Genomic DNA, 21424 nt, shown 5'->3' on the forward strand with positions numbered 1-21424 from the left:
CCCGTCAGCTCCCGCTCCCCACGCTCATCCGACTGGCCACGGGGGGGATCCCCCCGGCTTCTAGACCAGCCACTGGGCCCCCCCACAAGTCCAGGGGGTGCAGTCCAGGAGGGGCACCCACCAGGAGGTTGCAAACCCCTGTTTAAGGGGCCCGCCAGACACGACCACAAGGAACAGAAAGGCTTTGTATGGGGATGGAGGCATTTTGAAGGAAATGCCCTGGTAGACTTTGATGGAGCCTTCCCAGAACCTGCGTCTCCCGTGGTGAGGTCCTCCAGGGTCACGGTGAGCGTGTGCGGGGAGTGACTGTCCTTGGTGGAGACTCTGCCCTGCTGCACGGTGGCCTCCGACCCCGCAGTTTCGATGATGTGCCCGTTGAAGCGCTGCAGGAAGCCTGCCCTGCACCAGAGCCTGGGGGAGGTCGGGCAGCCGCTCTCGTCGCTGCACCCGACAGACACTGATCCACCCAAGTGGCGGCTCGCTCGCGTGGGGCTGTCGCTGCCCAGCAGTCTGCAAAAGAGGAGGGGACGCGTGCTTACTGTCAAGAGGAAAATGCGCCCCGCACCTTAGGGGAGCAGGGGTCTGGTCTGGGCTTGCGTTACTGGTGCAAACCTGCAGGGAAGGAAGTGATTTCTTCACTTCTTTCACTTCTCACACAGCTTTGCTGGCTGGCAATTGGTTCCCCACAAGCTTTTCCCTATTTGAGCCTCTCCCCTGTAATGCCAGGCACTGATCAAGGGATTTTTCTGCAGAGGTCTGAGTCTGTGGTGTGTGGCTTCAGATATTCCTGTGAAATTGTCCCAGTGTCAGCTGGGTCTGGGACATAAACCAGTTTGAGCCAAATTGGATTGAATGTTATCAGCAGGTGTTTAGGATTGTGACTCCAAAAAGATGCCAAAGCCAGTAGGGACACACAAATCGCCCGAGCGTGCCACCTTCAACCAGGTTTCTCTCGAACTGGTTTCAGCCGTTTTCCAATGGGTTTCTGCGCACTGAGTGTCCGTTGTGTTCCAGGTTGAAACCAGTTTCTGATCCCTTAAACCGGTTTGGGTGTAAGGTCTGTCCCTAGCCTGAGAGCAAGAGCAGCTCGGACACTCGCCGCTAGGGCGGGAGCTGGCAAGGGAAGAAAGCAGGGCTGCAGGGGAGTGTGGGTACTTCCTCCTCAAGCCCACCTCCTTGCAGTCTCCTTGCCGGGGGTGCGGGTGCCTCGGAGAGGACCCTGTGCTCGTGCCCTCGCTAGGTGGCAAGAAGGACAAAGTCACGAGGTGGGGGGAGGTGGCTGTCAAACTCTGTGGAGAAGACAGACCCTTACTACTAAGGTGAAAGGCCCAGCGTTGGATGCTGAGGAGCTGTGATGATCCAAGTGCCCCCGGTAGCTCAGCCAGCGAGGCTGAATGCCCCCAGGAGCCACGTGGAGAGGGCCAGGCAGCACGGGGTGCAGAGTACGCGCCGGCTTTGGGGTCTCCGGGTTTTGTCCCCAGTGCCACTGGTTGGGTCGTGCTGAAATGCGGTGCCTCGACGTGCAGCCAGCTGTGGTCTCACAGCTACCAGGGCACTTGGCTCGAGCACAGCTCTGCCCTCAGGAAATGCTCACCTCCAGCATGCTGGGGCAGCTCCAAAAGCCAGCAAGGCGTGTAGGGATGCGGTGCGCTGTGGGTCTGGGAGCAGTGGGAAGCACCTGTCATAGCAAAGGGCTGTCAGTAATGCGTTCTCCGTGCTCGCGCTCGGCTTCCTCACCCCGTTCCCTTCTGCACTTGCTTCAAGGCAGCTCCAGAATTTTGTACTTTTTCTTTTTTGCCAGTTTTACACACAATCTTGAGTTTGAGTTGCTGAATCCTTTGGCCACTTTGCTTCCTTTGGCAGAGGTTTTTCTCCTCTCGTGTTTTTGTGGAACTTAATTGACTTTATTTGGTCACATTTTCCAAATTTTCTTCCCCCTATCTACAGGCCACTGGACACCGAGTCGTCATGTCAATAGATTCCTCCACTATGATTCCTCGGAAATTTATTCTAGGTTTTCAAAGAAAATAGGCTGGGGGTGGGAAGATGTGTTTTGCTCGTACAAGTTCAGGCTTGGATCCTCTGTCTTACAGATAGGGCGATACGTTACTATGAATGAGAGGCATTTGAATGAAAATACGTGTTGTCTTTGAATCTGATATAATGCAACAGGTCTTCTCTTACAAGGGTTTGTCTGGTTATGGCATTGGTAGAGACAGCGCAATAGGGGAAGTTCACGGTGGGGTTCCTGTCTGGCAGAACTGCCGACATCTCCAGACATTAGCACTGTGAAAGGGTGATCACAGGTTTCCAAACCCTGCAGTGGTCTTACAGTTCATTTCTTTTAAGATCATTTGGGGTGGGGGATTCAGATTTCTCAGCTCTCTTACCATCAGGACTGTCTTGTTGCTGATAAATACATCAGTACAGATAGATGTTTTCTAGGGAAAGCATGCTTATTAGCCTGAATCCACTCTGGATTGCATGAAGATTGAAGAGAGATCCGATCCAGACATGAAGCTACTGCCTGGCTGTGTGTGATCCAACATACCTAATCTTATTTTGAGGATGTGAGCAATTAAATCAGTATTCCCCAACTCTGGCATTTGGGCAGCAGTACCATAAGCAGTACCATATCAAAATGAAGCTTAGACTATCAGATTTAACTTTAGAAAGTTAAATCAGGTTGAGAGAGAGAGTAAGGTCTGATATATAGGCTACAGACTAAATATATGTGTGTATATGTGTGTGTGTATATATACATGTCTGTGTGTGTATGTGTGTGTGTGTATATATGTGTGTGTGTGTCTAATTCCCTGTATGTGTATGTGTATGTGTGTATACATATGGCAGGAGTATTTGCAGGTGTGTTATTGAAATGTGCCTGTTATTTTTTTCGACTGAAAGTTGCAATTTTGAAATTAAAAAAAAAAGTTTCAGTTGAAATCCAAACGTGACCAGACCAACAAAAAAGGGTCAGGGCTACAGATAGTCCCAGAGAAGAGAAGACTTGGTGGCAGCCTGTAAGTATATTAGGGGCACACATCAGGGTCTGAGGGAGCATCTGTTCACCAAGGCTCCCCAGGGGAATGGACACAAACTGCTTGAAGATAGCTTCAAACTGGACATAAGGAAAAACTTTATGATTTGAGTTGCAAGGGTCTGAAACAGATTCTCCCCCCAGAGGTGGTACAATCACGTACCCTGGAGATCTTTAAAAAATGACTTGACGCCCACCTTGCTGGGGTCATCTGATCCCAGCGGTCTTTCCTGCCCAAGTGCAGGGGGGCTGGACCTGATGATCTGTAAGGTCCCTTCCAGCCCCTAACAACTATGAAACTACTTTCCAAACATATGATCAAAAAAAAGGTCAGGGCTAAATATATTTATATTTAGCCCTGACCTGTTCTTGGTCACATGTTTGGATTTCAACTGAAACTTTTTCTAAATTGCAAGATTGCATTGCAACATTCAGTAGAAAAAAAATAAAATAAAAGGCACATCTAAATAACATAGCTGGAAATAACCCTGCCCCTCCCCGCCCCCCCAATTCCCAAACAACAGCATTGCAAACAGATTCCCGTTGTCTTCAGACAACAAATCAAAATGTCCCAATCTCAAAAGAGCGCTGCCAGGATGTATGAAAGGCATTAGGTCAATTCTTGTTTCAAATCAGATCTCTACACATGTTGATCCCTCACAGGGCTGTATTACTGTATCCTGTGCACAGCGTACAAGTGTTATCATAGGGGCTGATTCAAATAGAAACAATCTTCAGGAACCACCAAATTGATGCAACACTGAGAATAGGCAGGCCAGGAGTCTTCAAGTGGCATTCATAAAAATGCTCGTGGGAATAGAACGGGCTTGCCTAATACACGGGGCTCATTTTTCAGGGAGAGCCAAATGATATCTGATCTATTATTGCTTCTGCATTTTCATAGATTTCATAGATATCGTAGAGATTAAGGCTGGAAGGGACCTCGGGAGATCATCGAGTCCAACCCCCTCCAAAGGGCAGGAAGTCAGCTGGGGTCATAGGATCCCAGCAAGAAAAGCATCCAATTTACTCTTGAAGGTGTTCAATGTAGGTGCTTGAACCACCTCCGATGGTGGTCTGAAACAAAAAGAAACGCAAAGATCTAGAACTCTTGGTTCAGAAATGATATCTTTTATTAGACCAACTAGGAAATCGCAAAAAATAAAAATCTTTTTCTGCAAGCTTTTGGCCTCAAACGCCCTTCATCAGCCAGGCACTCAAGCTGAGTCCCATCCTCTCTGGACTCAGAGCAGAGAGGCATCCCTGATACACACAAACACCCTGGGCATAATCTAGCCCCTGGCTTTGATCATAATGATATCCCTTGCTTTTGGGAATGCTTCACATGATCATGCCCATATGCTTCTTATGGGAGAGTCAGATACAGGGGGCTGCCAGACACGTGCACTCTGCTGCTATCCTCACGCTTAGCTGCACCCAATTTCCACAAGTCCAGCTGAGGCTACAGAGTGTTTGGGGAATGGCTGTGATTATACAGATGCCTTCACAGCCGGACCAGCACCACAGCTGCACAGGAAGGCTCCTCTTGTTACACTACCTATAACTTTTGTAGCTTCAGAGGCGATGCAGGACTCAACTCTTCAAGACCCTACAGGCCAGATTTCTCCAGTGGATACTGGAAATCAGGTCTCAGAGTAGAGATGATAGCTTTGATTTGAACATGATTTTTGCAAAAACAAAAAAATTTAATTGCAAGCTTTCAGGCACAAACACCCCTCATCAGGCATGGGATAAAAGATTGTAAAAGTTCTCCTGGCTAGAAATGAAAGTTCAGATTTCCTAGGATTTCACAGAGGAGTCAATAGATGGAAAACTCCTCGGGGCAGACAGTTCAGAGCTGGTGTGAAGCCTCTCACCTTCTGTGCCGATCTGTGATGATGCAAATTCCCTTGAAACAAAGGCAGGCGCAGGATCTCAGGTTTCAGGTGCTCACCATTGCTTCCTGCTTGGGAAAATATGAAGATTTCATTTTTAAAAACTGGCTAAAATTCAATATCTTCCATGTGTCAGGTATCCAGGTTGTAGTTGTATTGGATACATTGGACACTGCCTTTTGTTATGACTGAATCAGGCTTTGTTCCTCTAACTCTAAGCATTTTAACCCATTTCACTTCCAGTGCTGGGGAAAGAATTCAGGATTCCCGATGGATCACCAATATAGTACTGGTGGCTAGTAAACAGCTATGTAGTTCACTGGAAAATGTGTGTCAAATCACCCCCGCAGCTGAAGAAACAAGGCTCTGCAGCAGGATGCTGAAGGCCAGCGGTTTGAACTCTGGCTTTTACTGGTCTATATGGTGGGATTATGTGACTGAATGTATCGCCCACACTAGAGAGATCTCCCTGAGGTCGATTTTAGCTTCTACCGTTAGAATAATCTGGACATACTGTGTGACTCACCAAAACGCAGACATTTCTTTGAATGGGTACACCACCACAGACAGCCCTGCCTGTTAGTGAGTTTTAAAGAGGGATCAGATGCAACACAGTCACCGAGACACACCACAGCCCCAGCCCCAGTCAGGAATAGTTTCAGCAGCCCGGTGCTTCCCCGACTCTCAGGCGGGCGCTGTTCCCCCTTCTCCCTGGCGCTGCTGATCAAGACACGAGGATACAGTAAAAAACTAGGAAATCCGAGAGCAAAAACTACATTTAATGACAGTCAAAGTGGCAACAGGACACATCCTGTCTCCACCGCAAATCTGAAAACTATGCACAAAAGCAGAAAATGTAACAGTAGCAAAACATGAACTTGGACTTGAGTAATTCCTCCCCCCGCCTACATTACACGCCTGGGCTCCATAGCACTTTCACTTTCCAGGCCACCGCTTCCAGGTACCAGTTAGCAATCTTTTGCTTAGAAATGGCCGTTCAAGGAGACCATTCTCTGTTTTGATTTTCCTAGAAGAAAACGCGTAGCCTTTTTTGTTTCCCCATGAATAAATTGCTATTTTGCTAAAACTCAATTCTCCAGAAACAAAACTTTTAAGATATTCAACAGTAACCACAGGCAGAGTTAAAACTTGAGGTATGGTCAGTATTGGCCCGTTCATGTTTTGCTACTGTTCCTTTTTCCAAGCACTCTGTTCTCTGCAAGGCAGGCTCACTTCACAGGGCAGCAAGGAGTGACGCAAGAAGTGTCCAAGGCTGGACCTTTAAAAAATACTGGGGACAGTTTGTGTTTAAATGAAGCCGTACATGGTGCAAATCAACAGAGATAGCAGGGAAATCCTATTATTGCAGCATGCCGTTTTTCCACTGGACCCTAGGTTGTGTCGTGTTTGCTCCACAAAGCAAAAAATCACCAACCACACGACAAGCACAAATGTTAAGGCAAAAGCCACTTCCCCTCCTTGCCCAGCGCTTAAGGAAATCAGACAACAGAGACCAGGGCCACATACATCACACGAACTAATCAGCGAGCCTCAGAGTTGCACAGCAAAGACCTGAAGCAGAGGCAGCGGCTCAGTTCCTCAAAGACAGACAGATTAAAAGATCTTCCTGGAGAGAAAATCTGCTGGAAGCCGTATCCCTCCAGTCTGCGGAGAGAAGCAGAGCAATGAGGATTTTCCTTATCCTGTCGTGGACGGCTTTTGCAGGTAAGACCAAAATGTGCCCTGCATGGACCAAGAGAAACCCGGTTGGTGTTGCCTTCCCTCTGGGCAGAGCCGGCCTCAGGGCAAACGGTGAACTTGTATTTTGGTGACCGCCGCCCAGGTCAGGAGGGAGGCTCCGAACCGGTGGTTCATGGCATTTTGCCTGCTTGCTTTAGGCACCTGCTTCCTTCCTCTGGTGGGAGCCAAGTGGTTTATCCATGGCAAAGTTTTCGCAGAGAGCATGGGTGGGTGAGAAACATTACTGCAGGTCGGTGCTTTCCCCTGGTAGGTCCCCACACACTGCTGGATCCAGGAGGGGAGGATGGGAGAGTCCCGGGACCCTCTCTCTCACTCTGTGTTTTCTTGAACAGCTTTCTTGGCGGTGGCCTAGCAGGGTTACAGGGGCCTCCAGCACCTGGTGTTCTGCAAACACATTTCTTCATCAGGGCTGCCCGAAAGCCTGGCACCAGCTGGGCGTAACCAGGGGAAAGGACATTTGCTCCCTGCAGAAAAGAGGCTGGTCCCTGGGTCAGGAATGGGAAGAGGAAGCAAAAAGTCCACTGGAGGGTGTCTCTGCCCTGGAGCTGGCAGTGCCTGGAGTTGCTGCCCTGGCTGCAGCCAGCCCGGGGGCAGTAACCAGAATCCATTGCACCCTCTTTCCCTGCACACACTGAAAGGAGGAGATTACTTGAGGAGTTTTGCCCCCTCCTGCAGAGGTTGCATTGCCCTTTTGGGGATGCTGTGGCTCAGGGAGGCTGGGCAGGAGACCCCAGACCTTTCCGCATCTCCTGCTCCTCTGGACTCGCACGTCAGGGGCTCGGGTGATGCTTCTGCTACCAGGGGCTTGCGGGATTGTATACTTGCTCTGGATGAAAATGACTCCTTGTAGCTCTGTGTCCTCCAGGTTGCCTGGCAGTGACAGGCCCCCAGACGGTGACGGGCCCTGAAGGTGGGTCGGTGACCGTGACGTGCGGGTACGACAAGAGCTATGAGAAGAACGGGAAGTTCTGGTGTAGAGAAGGACATTCTCTCCGCTGTCTCAATGGGGAGCACATCCTGGAGACCAACGGGTCGGAGACCAAGGTGCGAAAGGGCCGCGTCTCCCTCCAGGACAACCACAGCCTGCGTGTGTTCACGGTTACCATGCAGCACCTGAGCAAGGCGGACGCCGGCACCTACCACTGCGGGGTGGTGAGGAAGTCACAGCTTGATCCCAGACACGCTGTGGAGGTGATCGTGTCCCCAGGTAATGTCCTGCCCTGCGTCCCAGGTGATGACAAGGGTGTGGGTACCCGGCGGCTTGGGATCCTGTGCCCCTCTCTCATGCACGCAGGGAATCCCCCTCTCATGGGCCGTGGGGCACCGCAGGGGAGCGGCCAGGCAACCTCATGAGCGCTGTGGATGCTTCATGGAGGGCGTGAGCCCAGCCGCGGGCAGCCCCTATCCCGCCAGCGTGCCGTCCAGCATCTGGGACTCACTGGCTCGTGCTGAGGTCCCACAAACTCACTCGGTGTGATGGGGGTGGAGCTGTCATTGCTTCCCGGGGATTCCCAGTGAGGAAGATGGGCTGAGTGGCGAGGTGAAGGAGTTGTCGGGGCTGGTTTGGGGTCTCAGGGCTAAGCACCCTGCTTTCAGGACTGGAGATGCTTGGAGGAGAGTGGCCTGGTGGCTTCAAGGAGTGGCTCAGTGTTGTGCAGGGACTGGCCCCCCTCTGTGCCCTTCCACGTGGGCTACAGTGAACTGTGCATGCATTGGCCTTGCCCTTTAGCTGCCAAATGAATCATCCATCACACTGTCCTAAAGCGACATCACTGCTGGAAGCGGCACTGCCAACAGAGCTGGCATCCTGCATCCTGTTGCGCCAGGGACGCCTCCTGCAGATGCTGCCCCACCAGGGACCGTAGCACAGGGGCGCGGAGTTACCACAGGCAACATCTTTCTTTCCCAGACAGGATGGCTCTGCCTCACTCAGATCCTGATTCAGAGAGCCCCCAGTGCACCAGTAACAGGTTAAGCAGCAGGAAGGAAAAAACCTTCTAAAAACCTGGCAGATCCTGGGTATTTTCATCAGCACAAGCCTTTCTCTTCTTCCCCCGTCACCTTCTCTGGCTAGTCCCCCACAGCAGCAAAGAGGCAAGAGGGCAAAGAAAAGAGCAGGAGAAAAACCGGCTGATTGTGTTGCTGCAGTTGCAATGGCTGGCTGACATTTTCCACTCTGCTTCTAGGACGCATTGCTTGGGGGTGGGGTGGGGAAGAAATGCAGCTTTAAGTCAGCTTTAGTCTTACAGATCTGGGCACTGCCGGTGCCACTTCAAGCAGAGACTGCTCTAGTTTCCTGGGACCAGGGGCCAGCAGGGGATCCCCATCGCTTTATGAAGTACAGAGGCTCCCCCACCTGCCCCCAGGCACACCTTGGCATGCCTCCACGCCAGGCGCTGCAGTGTGGGCTGGCAGTGTCCGCCTGTGTCGGGCAGCCCCGTGCCGTGCCCGCACTGGGGAGGTCTGGCAGGCTCTCCTGGCTCATGTGTGCCGTGGGAGCAGCATGTGGGGGCTTCTGCAGCGGGGAGATGCCTTCCCTTGTATTTCCCGAGGCTGAAGCCTCATTGAGCACAGCAGCATTTTGCACCGGAGAGGCTGAAAGACTTTCTAAATCTCTCTTTTTATCTGCAGTTCTTCCTACCTCCAGCTCAACACCCAGTTCGTCGTCAGCAACAGAGTTCACAGCTTCCACTTCCTCCACGGGATCTACTTCTGCATGGAAAGTTACTTGGCAGGGCGAATCCAGCACCGAGTCTGCCACACAGAGGTGAGTGCCGGCAGCACCCCCAGTTCAGGGCTTTATGGGCGCTTCTTTCCCTGGAAGCAATGGCTGAGCCTGGGTTTCTGGACCCCAGGCAATGCCTTGACAGGCCAGCATCCTACTGCCCACCATGCCCAGAGAAAATAATCACAGCTCAGTTCTGCCTCTCTGCATGACAGCTCTGATCTGTAAAAGCTCATGACGAAGACCTGCCATGCTCGCTGTCAGATCTCAGCTACCTGCCCTGCATTCCTTGAAAAACAAGCAAGAGCTAGGATGGGGTTGTGGAGGAGCTAAACCCCAGGGAAGAGTCATGGCACCTGGACTGAAGGTCGGAGCAAGTTATTTGTCGCTGTAACAGCGATCTCTGTCCCTTCCCAGGAGCTCAGTGGGACTGCTTCCATGCTCCAAGGTGTGTGCTTAGTTCAGCTAGGACTTACACTGCTGCAACCCACACGCCTGCAGAAGAAACAAGTGACTGAACCCAGCCACGAGTTGCCTTCTTCCTCTTTCCTTTCCCAGCCTTACTGTCCATTTTCTCTACTTGTTGCCCCACTACTAAGGACACCAGCATGCATTCATGCAAATGACTTGCTTCACAGGACTGTTCTTATGGACATCTATAGTCTCATCTATGCGAACCATTGCCAACATGGAGGGGAAGACGAACTGGTGCAGAATAAGCTGAGAGTAGAGGCAGGCTGCAATATTTAGACCCTCTATATGTAAAACTTAAGGAATACAGAAAGCATGTTACCTTTTCTACAGTGGTTTCACTTGCTGCCTGAGCTTTGCGGGGCTTGAAAGAGGAAAGAAAAACAGCAGGTTTCATTTTTCCTTCCAGTCAGTTAGACTGTGGCCCATGCAGTAGTTACACATGCGACTAAGGGCCCTTCCACACATTATATGTATGCCACAATTAATATGCTAATTGCAGCACCACTGGATAGGATGTTACTTGTACACCCAATTTAAAGTGTCTTAAATGGCAGCCAGCCATAAAAATGTTCCATAAATAATGCAGAACAGTTTTACAGCTGGTTTGGGCAGCACCTTAAATTGGACATATGGCATGTCCAGGGCTGGTGCCAACAATCAGATGATTATCAGTTCCTACCACGCTGGGGTCTGCAAATAGCCTTGGCCCGCTCCCAGGGTTGGAGCTAACAATCAGCTGATCCCAGGCTCTGTGGGCTCCCAGGACTGACCCCGGGTTCCCCCTGATCTGAAGTCTGATCCGGGATCTCAAAGTCATGCCTTCTGCCATGTATATGTGGCACATGCATGTGTGGCATGGCAGAAGGCACGGTGGTTGGGATTGGGGGTCAGATCCCATTGCACCTTTAAGTGAAGTTGTGTCAGGGCCAAAGAGTTTCAGCGCCCTGAACAAGCAGGATCCTTATTTGTCTAGACTGACTTTAGATAAGTTCACAGAAACTTCTCTCTTGGTCTCAAATTTTTGTGAAACTTTATGAGTCTACATTTTGGACCGGATTTGGCCACTGCTGCTCTTTTAACTCCAGGAAGGTTTTTATTGTCTATAATTCATGTCTGCTATAACTCCAGGGTGAGTTGCCTTATATAAAAAGGTAGGCATCTGCCTAAACGTTTGCATGACTAGAACCTGCATTCCCAAAGCATTAGTAAAAAATAGCCACAAGTAGGTACCAGTGCATCCCCACTGGCCTCAGCATAGTGACGGCTGATCACTGCTGTTCTAAAGAGCATAAAAGACCAAAGCAAACCAGGCAAATTTCTTGGGTGGTTATGAGCCAATATAATACTGCACATGAAAAATGATATAAGTTACATGAACTGACTGTATCAGAAGGAAGTGGATCATGATGCAAATCCTGCCCTAGCATTTCCTCCCTCCTTCCAGATCAGCTGTGAAATTCTGGGCAGCTGGAATGGAGGGAGGCTGCTGAGTGTCACCAAACCACCCAAGACCAGACCTTAAGGTCTCTATAGCCCGCTAAGACCACGCAGGACAGAAAATATGAATTGCCTCATAATAAAAGTGCAGGTCCAGGGAGCATGGTTACAGTAAATGTGGAGATCAGTGTCTCAGTAGTGATATCAAACAGCAGTGATATCGAACAGCAATACCCTGTGACACATATTGCTGTTAGATGTGTGAACAGGCAATATGATTCATAAGATATCATAAGATATCGAACAGCAATACCCTGTGACACATATTGCTGTTAGATGTGTGAACAGGCAATATGATTCATAAGATACGCCACGAGATTTCAGATAGGAATCCATAGCGTTCTGACTTGTGGTCTTTCTGAGTTGTTTGCATCAGAAAAAAAACCCACTCTATTTTTCTGTAGTAAAAAAAAAAAGAGTGAAAACCAAAAGTTGTTATTTTCCCAGTGTTGCTTCAAGTCTAAAGTGGATGAGAACCACTGATCTACTTTTCTCCTTCATTTCACGATGCTAGATCAGTCGTGGTCTTGCTCCCCCATGCCCTCGTCTGGCTGTAGCGCCTCAGTTTATGATTATGTGGCACTCCCTCTCCAGTGATGTGATGGACCATACCTGCAAGACCTTTGCTCTAGAGATTGGATCATGCAGCAGGTTACTTGGCTTCACAATTTGATGCATGTGCCAAACCCATTTTACCGGTGACCTCAGTCAGACTAAATTTGGACTAGTGCATCCACCTGCTGTGCCCCCTGTGCCTGTTGCCCTACAGTCACTGCTTGTTGAATCGGTGATTGTAGGAGAGGGTTTTCAAAGAGAATCTCTCCTTTCTTCCAGTTCTTTCTTGGATCAGGAAATAATCTTCCGTGTCCTGACGCCCTGCGTCGTGCTGGTCCTCATTTTGTTCTTAGTCGCTACTCTGATGTTGATCAGAGCATCCAGAAAGAAGAAACGTGAGTGAAACTGTGTCTGCAGAGGAGACACTGGCTTCTGGATCTCGTATCCATGTCTGTTGCTGCAGCTCTAACTGCCTTTCACATTTCCCTGACCCCCAAAATCCAGATCTCCACTAAGTCACATCTCTGCACCTGGCTGACAGCATCTGTAGAAAGAGCTTTTAGGCAATATGGGAGAGACCCATGTGCGACACTGTCTAAAGGTGTGCACATATTTCCTTTAACCACATTTGTTTTCAGCTGCTTGTGGGAGCTGGTCTCTAGGGGAGTATGTTCATGTTCCATACACCTTGCTCCACCTCGAGCCCACTCCTGCGACACTACTGCCTATGAAGTCAGGTGCTCCTTATGGCTGGTTAGAGTCTGTGCCTAATTTTTTTACCTTCCAGCAATTCCTTTCTTTTTATTCAAAGAGTCCCTGCACTGGAGTGTGGAGTCAGAGCCTTGTAGAATAGAATAAGCCTGTGTAATATAACAGTGCATTTTCATGGGGGAAGGATTTTGCTGGCACAAAAAGTCATTTGAAATGAAATTTCCTGTTGATTGATTTATATGGACATTGTAGAGTCATCCGAGCTTGGTTCAGTTCCAAAGGCTACATCTTCACTGACTAATAAGGTATTGAGGTGAATTCAAAGGGAAGTGTCTAGGAAGCACTGGGCAGTTAACAATCAGCAGGCTAGCTCCAGATTGGTACTAGTATTTTTGTTTCCGTGAATTGGGTTTGTGTTTCTTCTGAAAGGCAGGTAGAGCTCAGCCCTACAATTTGGGGCTCTGTCATTTGTCTTCCTGCTTACAGCTATGACTTTGTTTTAATTGTGCCTATTTTTTATTTCATTCAACTCTTCCAGGAGCTTCTGTGCAGCAGGACAAGAAAATCAACCTAGCAAATATGGTGAGGCACAGTATAGTCCATCCTTGTACCATCCTCTGTTAATAGGGGGGACCTAATGCCACGGATCGAATGGGACAAATAACGCAGTGAACGTTCTTTCAGTCTCAAATTCCTACATGCGCTTTCTCCAACCACGGTCATGTCCCTTTAGTGTTTGCTTTTTGCAGATATGCCACAGAACAAGCTTTCTAGCAGGAATGTTTTACTGAACCAGGAGTTTTAAGTGAATATTGCAGAATATTCACAAAAAGCAAATGCTGACTTCGCCATGTGGAGTATTCTTCCCAAGAAACACTTCCTAGGGTTGGGCTCATCCAATCAGGGTGTAGAAACATATCACATGACCCGCTTGTTCAATCAAAAGAGCTCAGCTCAAACCTTGGAACAAATTGTTCACGGAGAAGCAAGAGTCAGGTGCCAAAACTCCTCATCAGCTACTTACTAATGGTTTTAGTTTTATTTTTTCAAGGCTGATCTATTCAGAAAAGGCAGGGGTTGAGGTAATCAGATAAATGGCTCAGGTGGGGTTTTTATACCCTGCTCTAGTTACAGGTTAGTTTGTCCCCTACCATGATCCTGCAGCAACAGTTGATGTGAAATACTGCAGGGAGATACTCTGGTGAGATGGGGAAGGCACCTGCTCTTGTGCTGACCAAGGCAGAATTCCTCGGATCCACTTCCCTGATGTTTGTGAGCGATATGGATCCTAAACACTTCCAGTATCATAATTTCCTGTGTGACACATCAAGTGTTTTACTGAAGGCCAGACAGATTAGACCCAGATTAGAGCTGTAACCCTTTATCCTGTTTTATCACTACTGCAGTGTGGCTGAGGCGCACCTGTGCATCTTTCTGCCGTAGTTAACAAAAATTAGGGTACCTGGAAAATGCAAACAGCTTGAGCTCAGTTTTGCACTCCACTGAATTTTCCAAACTGCAGAATGGGTGTAACTTCCTGTCTCATTTGCATGAGCATTTATAGCAATTATGTGTGCAAACAGTTAGGTGCGTATGCAAATGTCAGTCCGGTGATATACGTGAGCAAGCCTGGTACTGCAAGCAGAAATTCAGGCCAGAATCTCACATGCTACCATTCATCAGTTCCTACAAGTGGAGGGATTTATTTTTTTTCCAAGGGAACTAACATTTTAGTACAGCCCTACTGGAAATCAAGAATGCCCAGCAAGCCAATCAAAACACAGTGATGCACAGACAGCCAGAAGCACCCATTCCCTATAGGAAGACCACATTTGGTTCAGCTAGGTGGATACAACTGCATGCATCTGTCTGAAGTCCTCCTTACACCTGACCCCCTACCTGAAGGTTTCTTGTACCCGTGTCTCCAGTCGTTCACAGGGTGTCGCTCCAAAGAACGGTCCACAGCACACTATAGTATAAACCCAGGCTTTCTCTGGGTCGCCTTCAGCTGTGAATCACACTCATTAGGGGGACAGTCTCATGAGAATTGCCCCTTATTTCCAGCTCCACAACCATCCCAAGAGCATCCCTTTCAGCCTGAGTGAAATGGATCTCATTGTCTACCTAGTGCTCAGCTCATCTCATCCTTGTTTCAGGCAGCTGAGAACAGCCCAGCAGATCTCAGCACAGAGTATGAACTTGTGCGTCCTCACGTCACCACTAACCAGACAGGCCTCTACAGCAATGTCAAGACCCCTCCAACCTCACTGAACCCGGACACCAGCTACGAGGAAATCACATCCCACCATCAGGTAGGAAAAAAGCACAGCAAAGAGCTCAGGGTTGCAGCTGTTTTGTGGACGTGCACTTAGAGCTAAACTCTGAACAAAGAAGAGAACTCACTTCCCTCCTGCCCTGTCCTCTTGACTTAAAATAAAGCACTTGCCTCATTTAAACCTGAACTCAAATATAAAATCATTCCTCCAGCCTTTGCTCCTATGCAATCCCTTGCAATCAAGTGGAGCTATCTGCAGGGTAATGACTACAGGCAAGACCATGGTGCAGGAAGCAGTCTTGTACTGGTTATGGGGTAGGCTAGATGCATAAATGAGTGTTTCTTAGAGGATTCACCCTTGCCCCTCTGCTTTCAATTTAAAGATCCCGAAAGCATAAACCCCCAACTCTACTCAGCTACTCAGAACAATGCAGCAGTGCCCAGCAATATAAAGCACCATAGCAGCATGGAAAGTAGGGCTAGAAGGGACTTTCAAGGGTCATCTCATCCAATCCCCCCAGGACAGGCAAGAGCATCCCTATCCAAATCCATTGTCTAACCTATTAGCAACACCACACAGTCAACTACAGACACAACCATAAAACATAATGCCCTAACCTGCCACAGGTAATGCGGGGGAGGGGGATGGGGCACAGGACAATGGCTGCCAATTTTTTATATGTTTCAGGGATCCATACCTTCTCAACAGATCCCCCAGCACAGTCACCCAGTTAAAGGAACCCCCTGCATCTTGCAGGACCAAAGCTGCTCAGTGGCAGACCCCTGGAATCCACTTGCTTATCCTCCTTGACCAATGATATGTTCTTTATTGATTTTTGCAGGATTCAGAAAATAGGGAAGAGATTTTTTATGCCACCATGCAAGCATCCAGTCCAGAGCAGCAGGCCATCTACTCCAACATGGAGTCATTCCCCAAAGCAACACACCCAGCCAGTCCCCCCAAAGAACTCCTGTATGCTGTTGTGAATAAGAAGAAAAAATAAGCTTGGGCCGGGAGACGGTGGGTTTGCAGCGTCCCCTGCTTTGTTTCTACCTGTGTCCCAGCCGCCTGCGGAGGGTTTAGATTGAGAGTGTGGTCAGGAATAGAAAGGTAAGAAAGATTTATTGACTTAAAAAAACACAACTACGCATAGTAACAAGACAAACGATGACAGACAAAAGCAATTCACGTCGGCAGCTTATCAGCAGTCCCTCTGATGCCTGATACACAGCACACTTCTTTTTCCACGAAGTTTAGAGAGGTCAGGCGTCTCCGAACAGCGCTGCCTGAGGGGTGCCGGGAAGGACCCTGGAATGCAGTTCTTGGGCTCCTCTAATCTTTTTCACAGAGCTGCATCTTCCTTCTGAATGGTTTCCAGATATTTCAGCTAATTTATAGGTTCTGAAAGACACTGATAACATACGGCCACTTAGATTCCTTTTTCTTCAACTGTCCTTAGACTGACCAATAACAGTACAAGCCTTACATTCCTTTGATAAGGTAATTGTAACCGTGCCACAGGGTCTTACTACTTCTAGGCTTTGCTAAATTTACTAGGCCTTACTTTATACAAGGCCTCACTACGTCATAAACTATAATTAGGCTTTTAGCAACAACTTATAGCTTAATATCTAAACAAATACAGAAAAACACTTGGTCTAATCTTCATAGAGCCTTTAGCAAGCACTTTTATCACACAGACATACTTTTCAGCTGCCACAACCTGGGAAACTTCACAGGAACAAATTTGAGGAGCAATTCTGACCTGGACCAATGCCAGCAACCACTGTAGGAAGACAGCCTATGGACTCTGGCAGTTGAGTTTCCATGGGTTTGTGAGCTGGACAGGCAGCTGGATGGAGCAAAACAGCTGAAATTATGTGCTAAGGAATTTCAAACTGGCAACTACCGAGATTACAGACACCAAAATGACACAAGAGGATATTCAGGAAGACAAGGAGCTTGTGCCAGTGTACAAAAGGGGAGCTAAGAGCAAGGGGACACTGAAATGGTATTTGCATTTGGCAGTCCACTAGAAACTCCAGGTTTGATCATTTCATAGAATATGGACAATGGACCCTGCAAATAGAAACTCATAGCCTATGTTTTTTACCAGATTTCAAGCTGTATTTTTTTCTGGTCCAAGGAAAGGGAAGTTTGCTGTTGCAAACAGGAAAAGACCCAAGAGGTGGCAGTCGCAGTCACTGCTTTCTCCTGATAGATGGAGTGACATCCTTCCCAGCCCTAATCCCACAAGCAAAACTATGTCCTGCAGAGTTTTGAGAATACAACTATCGTGCCAGTACATCTAGGGATTTGAGAAGTCTGATAATGACTGCTTTGGGTGATGAATGAAAGGAACTGAGGGTGGAGTGTCGTACACCTCCAGAAACAGTAGAGCCATGCCTGTCCCCACCTCTGAGAAAAAGCACAGAAGAAATGGATGCAGGTATCAGGGATATGGAAAAGAAAGGCAACTCATATTCCCCTGATTACCCTTGTGATTAAATCCTCCATGATCTGGAATCAAATCAAGTCATTTACATCATAGTTTGCAAGGAACTAAACTTGAAACTGGCCTTGGACACAAGTGCTTATCTTCCAAGGAGAGAGAGAAAAAGTGCCTGGGGAAATGGGACTTTATGGTGTATTTGTGTTTGTCAGTAAGGCACGAACTAATAAGATTTCCTATTTTAAACACTGTTTTTGTCCATGTATAAATTTGCCAAGCTTTATCTATTTGGTCTGAAATCTTCCTTCTGGCTCTCTAATTCAGACTGATTTATTTGTGAAGATTTCTTACAAAACAGTTCAGCTGCTCTCGAAGTGAAGCAGAAGGGACATATCCTCTTCTTCAGTGCTTAAAAATCTGGGTATGTTTTGTTCAGAATATAGAAAACAAAAAGCTGGGAGGAATCTTCTTGATCACCAAGTCCAGTCCCTATTAGTGTGGGCTGCCATATGGTATGCCGCTCAACCCTTTTCATAACTTACAAATCTCCATCATAAAAATCAGTCTGCTTTCTTGCCCCCACTACCTGCTTTAAAGGCAGTTTCCAAACCTAATTACTCTGGAGGATAGAAACTTTTTTCTAATTTCCAATCAAACCTGATTCCTGCCCAGCTAATACATATTTGTTCTTGTGACAAACATTGGCCTTTCGTTTAAACAGCTCTTCTCCCTCCCTGGTTTTTCCCCACCTGATATATTTCGCAGTGGTGTCCCCCTTCATTCTTAAATAAGATACGCTCTCCATTCCCCTGATCATCCTAGCAGCCCTTCACTAGATCCATCCAGGCTGAATTCATTTTTCCTGAACACAGAGGACCAGAGCTGGACATAGTATCTGTAGATGAGGTCTCACCACTGCCAGGTACAATGACATTAATACTTCCATATGTCCATGGGAAATGATTCACCAGAACTCTACTACGATCACATTTGCCTTTTCAAAGTCACAACCCATTAGTCATTATCTCATGATCAAAAAATACATCCAGGTCTTTCTCATCCTGGGTCACTTACACCTTGCCCCACTCAACACTGACAAGTGCAAAGTGATGCACCTGGGGAGGAACAACCAGCACCATACCTACAGGTTGGGGAACTCCCCTCTTGTCAGTACAGAGGCAGAAAAGGATCTCAGAGTCATCACTGACTCCAAGGTGAACATGGGCCGGCAGCGTGGGGAAGCAGTCAAGGAAGGCCAACCGTACCTTGTCCTGCATCCACAGATGCATCTTGAGCAGGTCCAGGGAGGTGATCCTCCCCCTCTATGCGGCACTGGTCAGGCTTCAGCTGGAGTACTGCATCCAGTTCTAGGCACTGCACTTCAGGAGGGATGTGGACAACGTGGAGAGGGTCCAGAGGTGGGCCACTCATATGATCAGGGGGCAGAAGGGCAGGCCTTATGAGGAGAGGCTATGGGACCTGAACCTGCTCAGCCTCCACAAGAGAAGGCTGAGGGGGATCTAGTGGCCTGTTACAAACTAGTCAGGGGGGACCAGCAGGCACTGGGGGAGTCACTGGTCCCCCGAGCACTGCCAGGAGTGACCAGGAATAATGGTCACAAGCTGGCAGAGGGTAGATTTAAGCTACATATCAGGAGGCGTGACTTCACCGTCAGGGCGGCTAGGGTCTGGAACCAACTTCCAAGAGAAGTGGTGCTGGCTCCTACCCTGGGGGTGTTTAAGAGGAGGTTGGATGAACACCTTGCTGGGGTCGTTTGACCCCAGTAATCTTTCCTGCCATGGCAGGGGGTCGGACTAGATGATCTGCTCAGGTCCCTGCCGACCCTAGAAACTATGAAACTATGAAATAAAATCTACCTTCTACTGTTACCTTTGATCCCATTTCCATGACTTCAATCATCAAGGTTCTCCAGTTCTTCCAATCCTGCCAGCTGTCAAGGAGATTGGTGCAGGGCTTCTGGGTTCTGGGGCCCTGCACCCCTTGCTGCTGACAGGCAAAATAATGACATGGGTGCTTGTGCAACTGTGTCTGTCTTGGGGCATGGGGTGGGGGGAAAACTACTGCAGGCCTGGTTGCTAGGCTACTGTGTTACCAATCAATCATGATTCACTCAGGGACCAGCTCAATACACAGTAGCTAGCTAATATAACAAGTTAATGAGCAAGGATTAACATCTACAAAACCACAGACTAAAGAGAAGAAATAATACAGACAATTAACTGCCCCAAGAGAAAGACAGTCAGTTGCACAAGCACCCATGTCATGAGTTTTCTCTGTCAGCAGCTAGGGGTGCAGGGGCCCAGACTCCCCCTGCGCCGATCTCCTTGACAGCTGGCAGGCATCACAGCCGGGGCCACCATCTCTGCAGCTCTCACCCCGCTGCGCCTGAACACACGCAGTGTCACCCATGGCACGAGTTATGCTCGTTTGCAGCTTGAGGTGCAGTTCCCCCCAAACCCCTGCACCGATCTCCTTAAAACTTGGCAGGCTTTGTGGCCTCACCGGGGCCACCGTCCCTGCAGTTTTCACCCCTCCTGTGGTGTAACACATACACATGAGTTTTGCTTTCAAGAATTTGGGGTGCAGTTCCCCCCAAACCCCTGCACCGATCTTCCTGAAACTTGGCAGACTTCTTGACACCTGGCAGGCTTTGTGTCACAGAGGTGCCCCGTGATTGTGAGGCTGATTGGCAGAGCTGCCAATCACCCAGGCAGCCACAGCAGGGCTGGGTTAGTGGCTGCTACTTCATCGTGCTAACCGGCTGCAATGATGCAGCAGCCAGGCCTGCAATAGTTTCCCCTCCCACCCTGTGCCCCAAGACAGACAGTCAGTCGCACAAACACCCATGTCACAAGTTTTGCCTGTCAGCCGCTAGAGGTGCAGGGCCCCGGAACCCAGAAGCCCTGCACCAATCTCCTAGCAGGCTTTATGGCATCAGCAGGGGCTAGCAGCCAGGCCTGTAGCTTTCACCCTGCTGTGTCATAACACACCCATGTCACGAGTTTTACTTGTCCGCAGCTTGAGATGCAGTTTCCCCCAAACCCCTGCACCTATCTCCTTGGACAGCTGGCAGGCTTTGTGGCTTCACAGGGGCTAGCATCCCTGCAGTTTTCACCCCTCTGCACCTTAACACACACAGGGTCATCTGTGTCACAAGTTTTGCCTGTCAGCAGTTTGAGGTGCAGTTTCCCTCAAGCCCCCACACCTATCTTCTTGAAACTTGGCAGGCTTTGTGGCCTCACCAGGGGCCACCACCCCTGCAGTTTTGATCCCACTGTGGCTTAAGACATACACATGACATGAGGCTTGCTTTAAAAAATTTGGAGTGCAGTTTCCCTCAAACCCCGGTACCTATCTCCTGTAGTAGACCCCCACTACCAAGTTCCTAGCACCCCTACCCACTTGTAATCTGACCCACAGGACTTGGATCTGCCCTTCTTCTGTCCCCATCTTTATTACGGAAGATGTATAATGATCCTTAACGTATAGAACAATGTTCCCCACTGCCTTTTTCCCCCAATCTGTCCTGCTTGTATAGCCTGTAGCCCTCAGTGCCCACTGCCCAATCATGGTAGGGTCCCACCAGGTTTCTGTTAGCCCAACCAGGTCAAAATTATTTTCTACAAGCAGGATTGCAAGTTCCTTCTGCTTATTTCCCATATTCCTAGCATTAGTATAAAGACACCTAAGTCCTCCAATAGGTGCCCCTAGTACTCTCCTATCATGATGCTTAGTGGGCCTCTTAGTACTTACCTGGTCTATTCCAGCATTTGGTTCGTGGCTTGTCCTTCCTGGTTTCACCCTGTCTTCGACATCCTTGTCCCCCAGCAAAGCTATTTTAAAGCTCTGCCAACCTGTAAGGGAACAAAAGCAACCATGAAGGGACTCAAGCCCTCAGTCTTCTGATCCAAAGTCAGATGCCTTATCCATTAGGCCACATGGTCATATGCTTCAGGCAACACCTGTGGAATAGGACCACACTACAGGCTCTTCCCAGCCCTCTTCATTCAGCGCCAC

General features: G+C 48.7%; 1 protein-coding gene across 2 annotated transcripts; it reads left to right on the forward strand.

The window, feature by feature from the left end:
• The first annotated feature begins 6400 nt into the window (after positions 1 to 6400).
• Positions 6401 to 17656, forward strand: LOC149858980 (uncharacterized). Of its 2 annotated transcripts, none has more exons than XM_090061265.1 (7): positions 6401 to 6660; positions 7547 to 7903; positions 9328 to 9463; positions 12227 to 12342; positions 13197 to 13240; positions 14815 to 14970; positions 15776 to 17656. In XM_090061265.1, the coding sequence occupies exons 1-7, from the start codon at positions 6621 to 6623 to the stop codon at positions 15935 to 15937; spliced, it is 1011 nt and encodes a 336-aa protein (XP_089917391.1). In that variant the 5' UTR covers positions 6401 to 6620; the 3' UTR covers positions 15938 to 17656. The 2 variants fall into 2 exon arrangements, with proteins under 2 accessions (XP_089917391.1, XP_089917392.1); XM_090061266.1 differs by having other exon boundaries at positions 7562 to 7903.
• The last annotated feature ends 3768 nt before the right edge of the window (positions 17657 to 21424 follow it).

The sequence above is a fragment of the Crocodylus siamensis genome, chromosome 8 (genome assembly GCF_052110815.1).
Source record: "Crocodylus siamensis isolate JL-2025a chromosome 8, ASM5211081v1, whole genome shotgun sequence".
NCBI lineage: Eukaryota > Metazoa > Chordata > Crocodylia > Crocodylidae > Crocodylus > Crocodylus siamensis.

Bases quoted from the DNA above. Each gene is read 5' to 3' on its own strand.
- LOC149858980 (XM_090061265.1), top strand. From the start codon at position 6,621: ATGAGGATTTTCCTTATCCTGTCGTGGACGGCTTTTGCAG. The intron at 6,661-7,546 runs GTAAGACCAAAA...GACTCCTTGTAG, and splicing joins GTCGTGGACGGCTTTTGCAG to CTCTGTGTCCTCCAGGTTGC. The intron at 9,464-12,226 runs GTGAGTGCCGGC...CCTTTCTTCCAG, and splicing joins ACCGAGTCTGCCACACAGAG to TTCTTTCTTGGATCAGGAAA.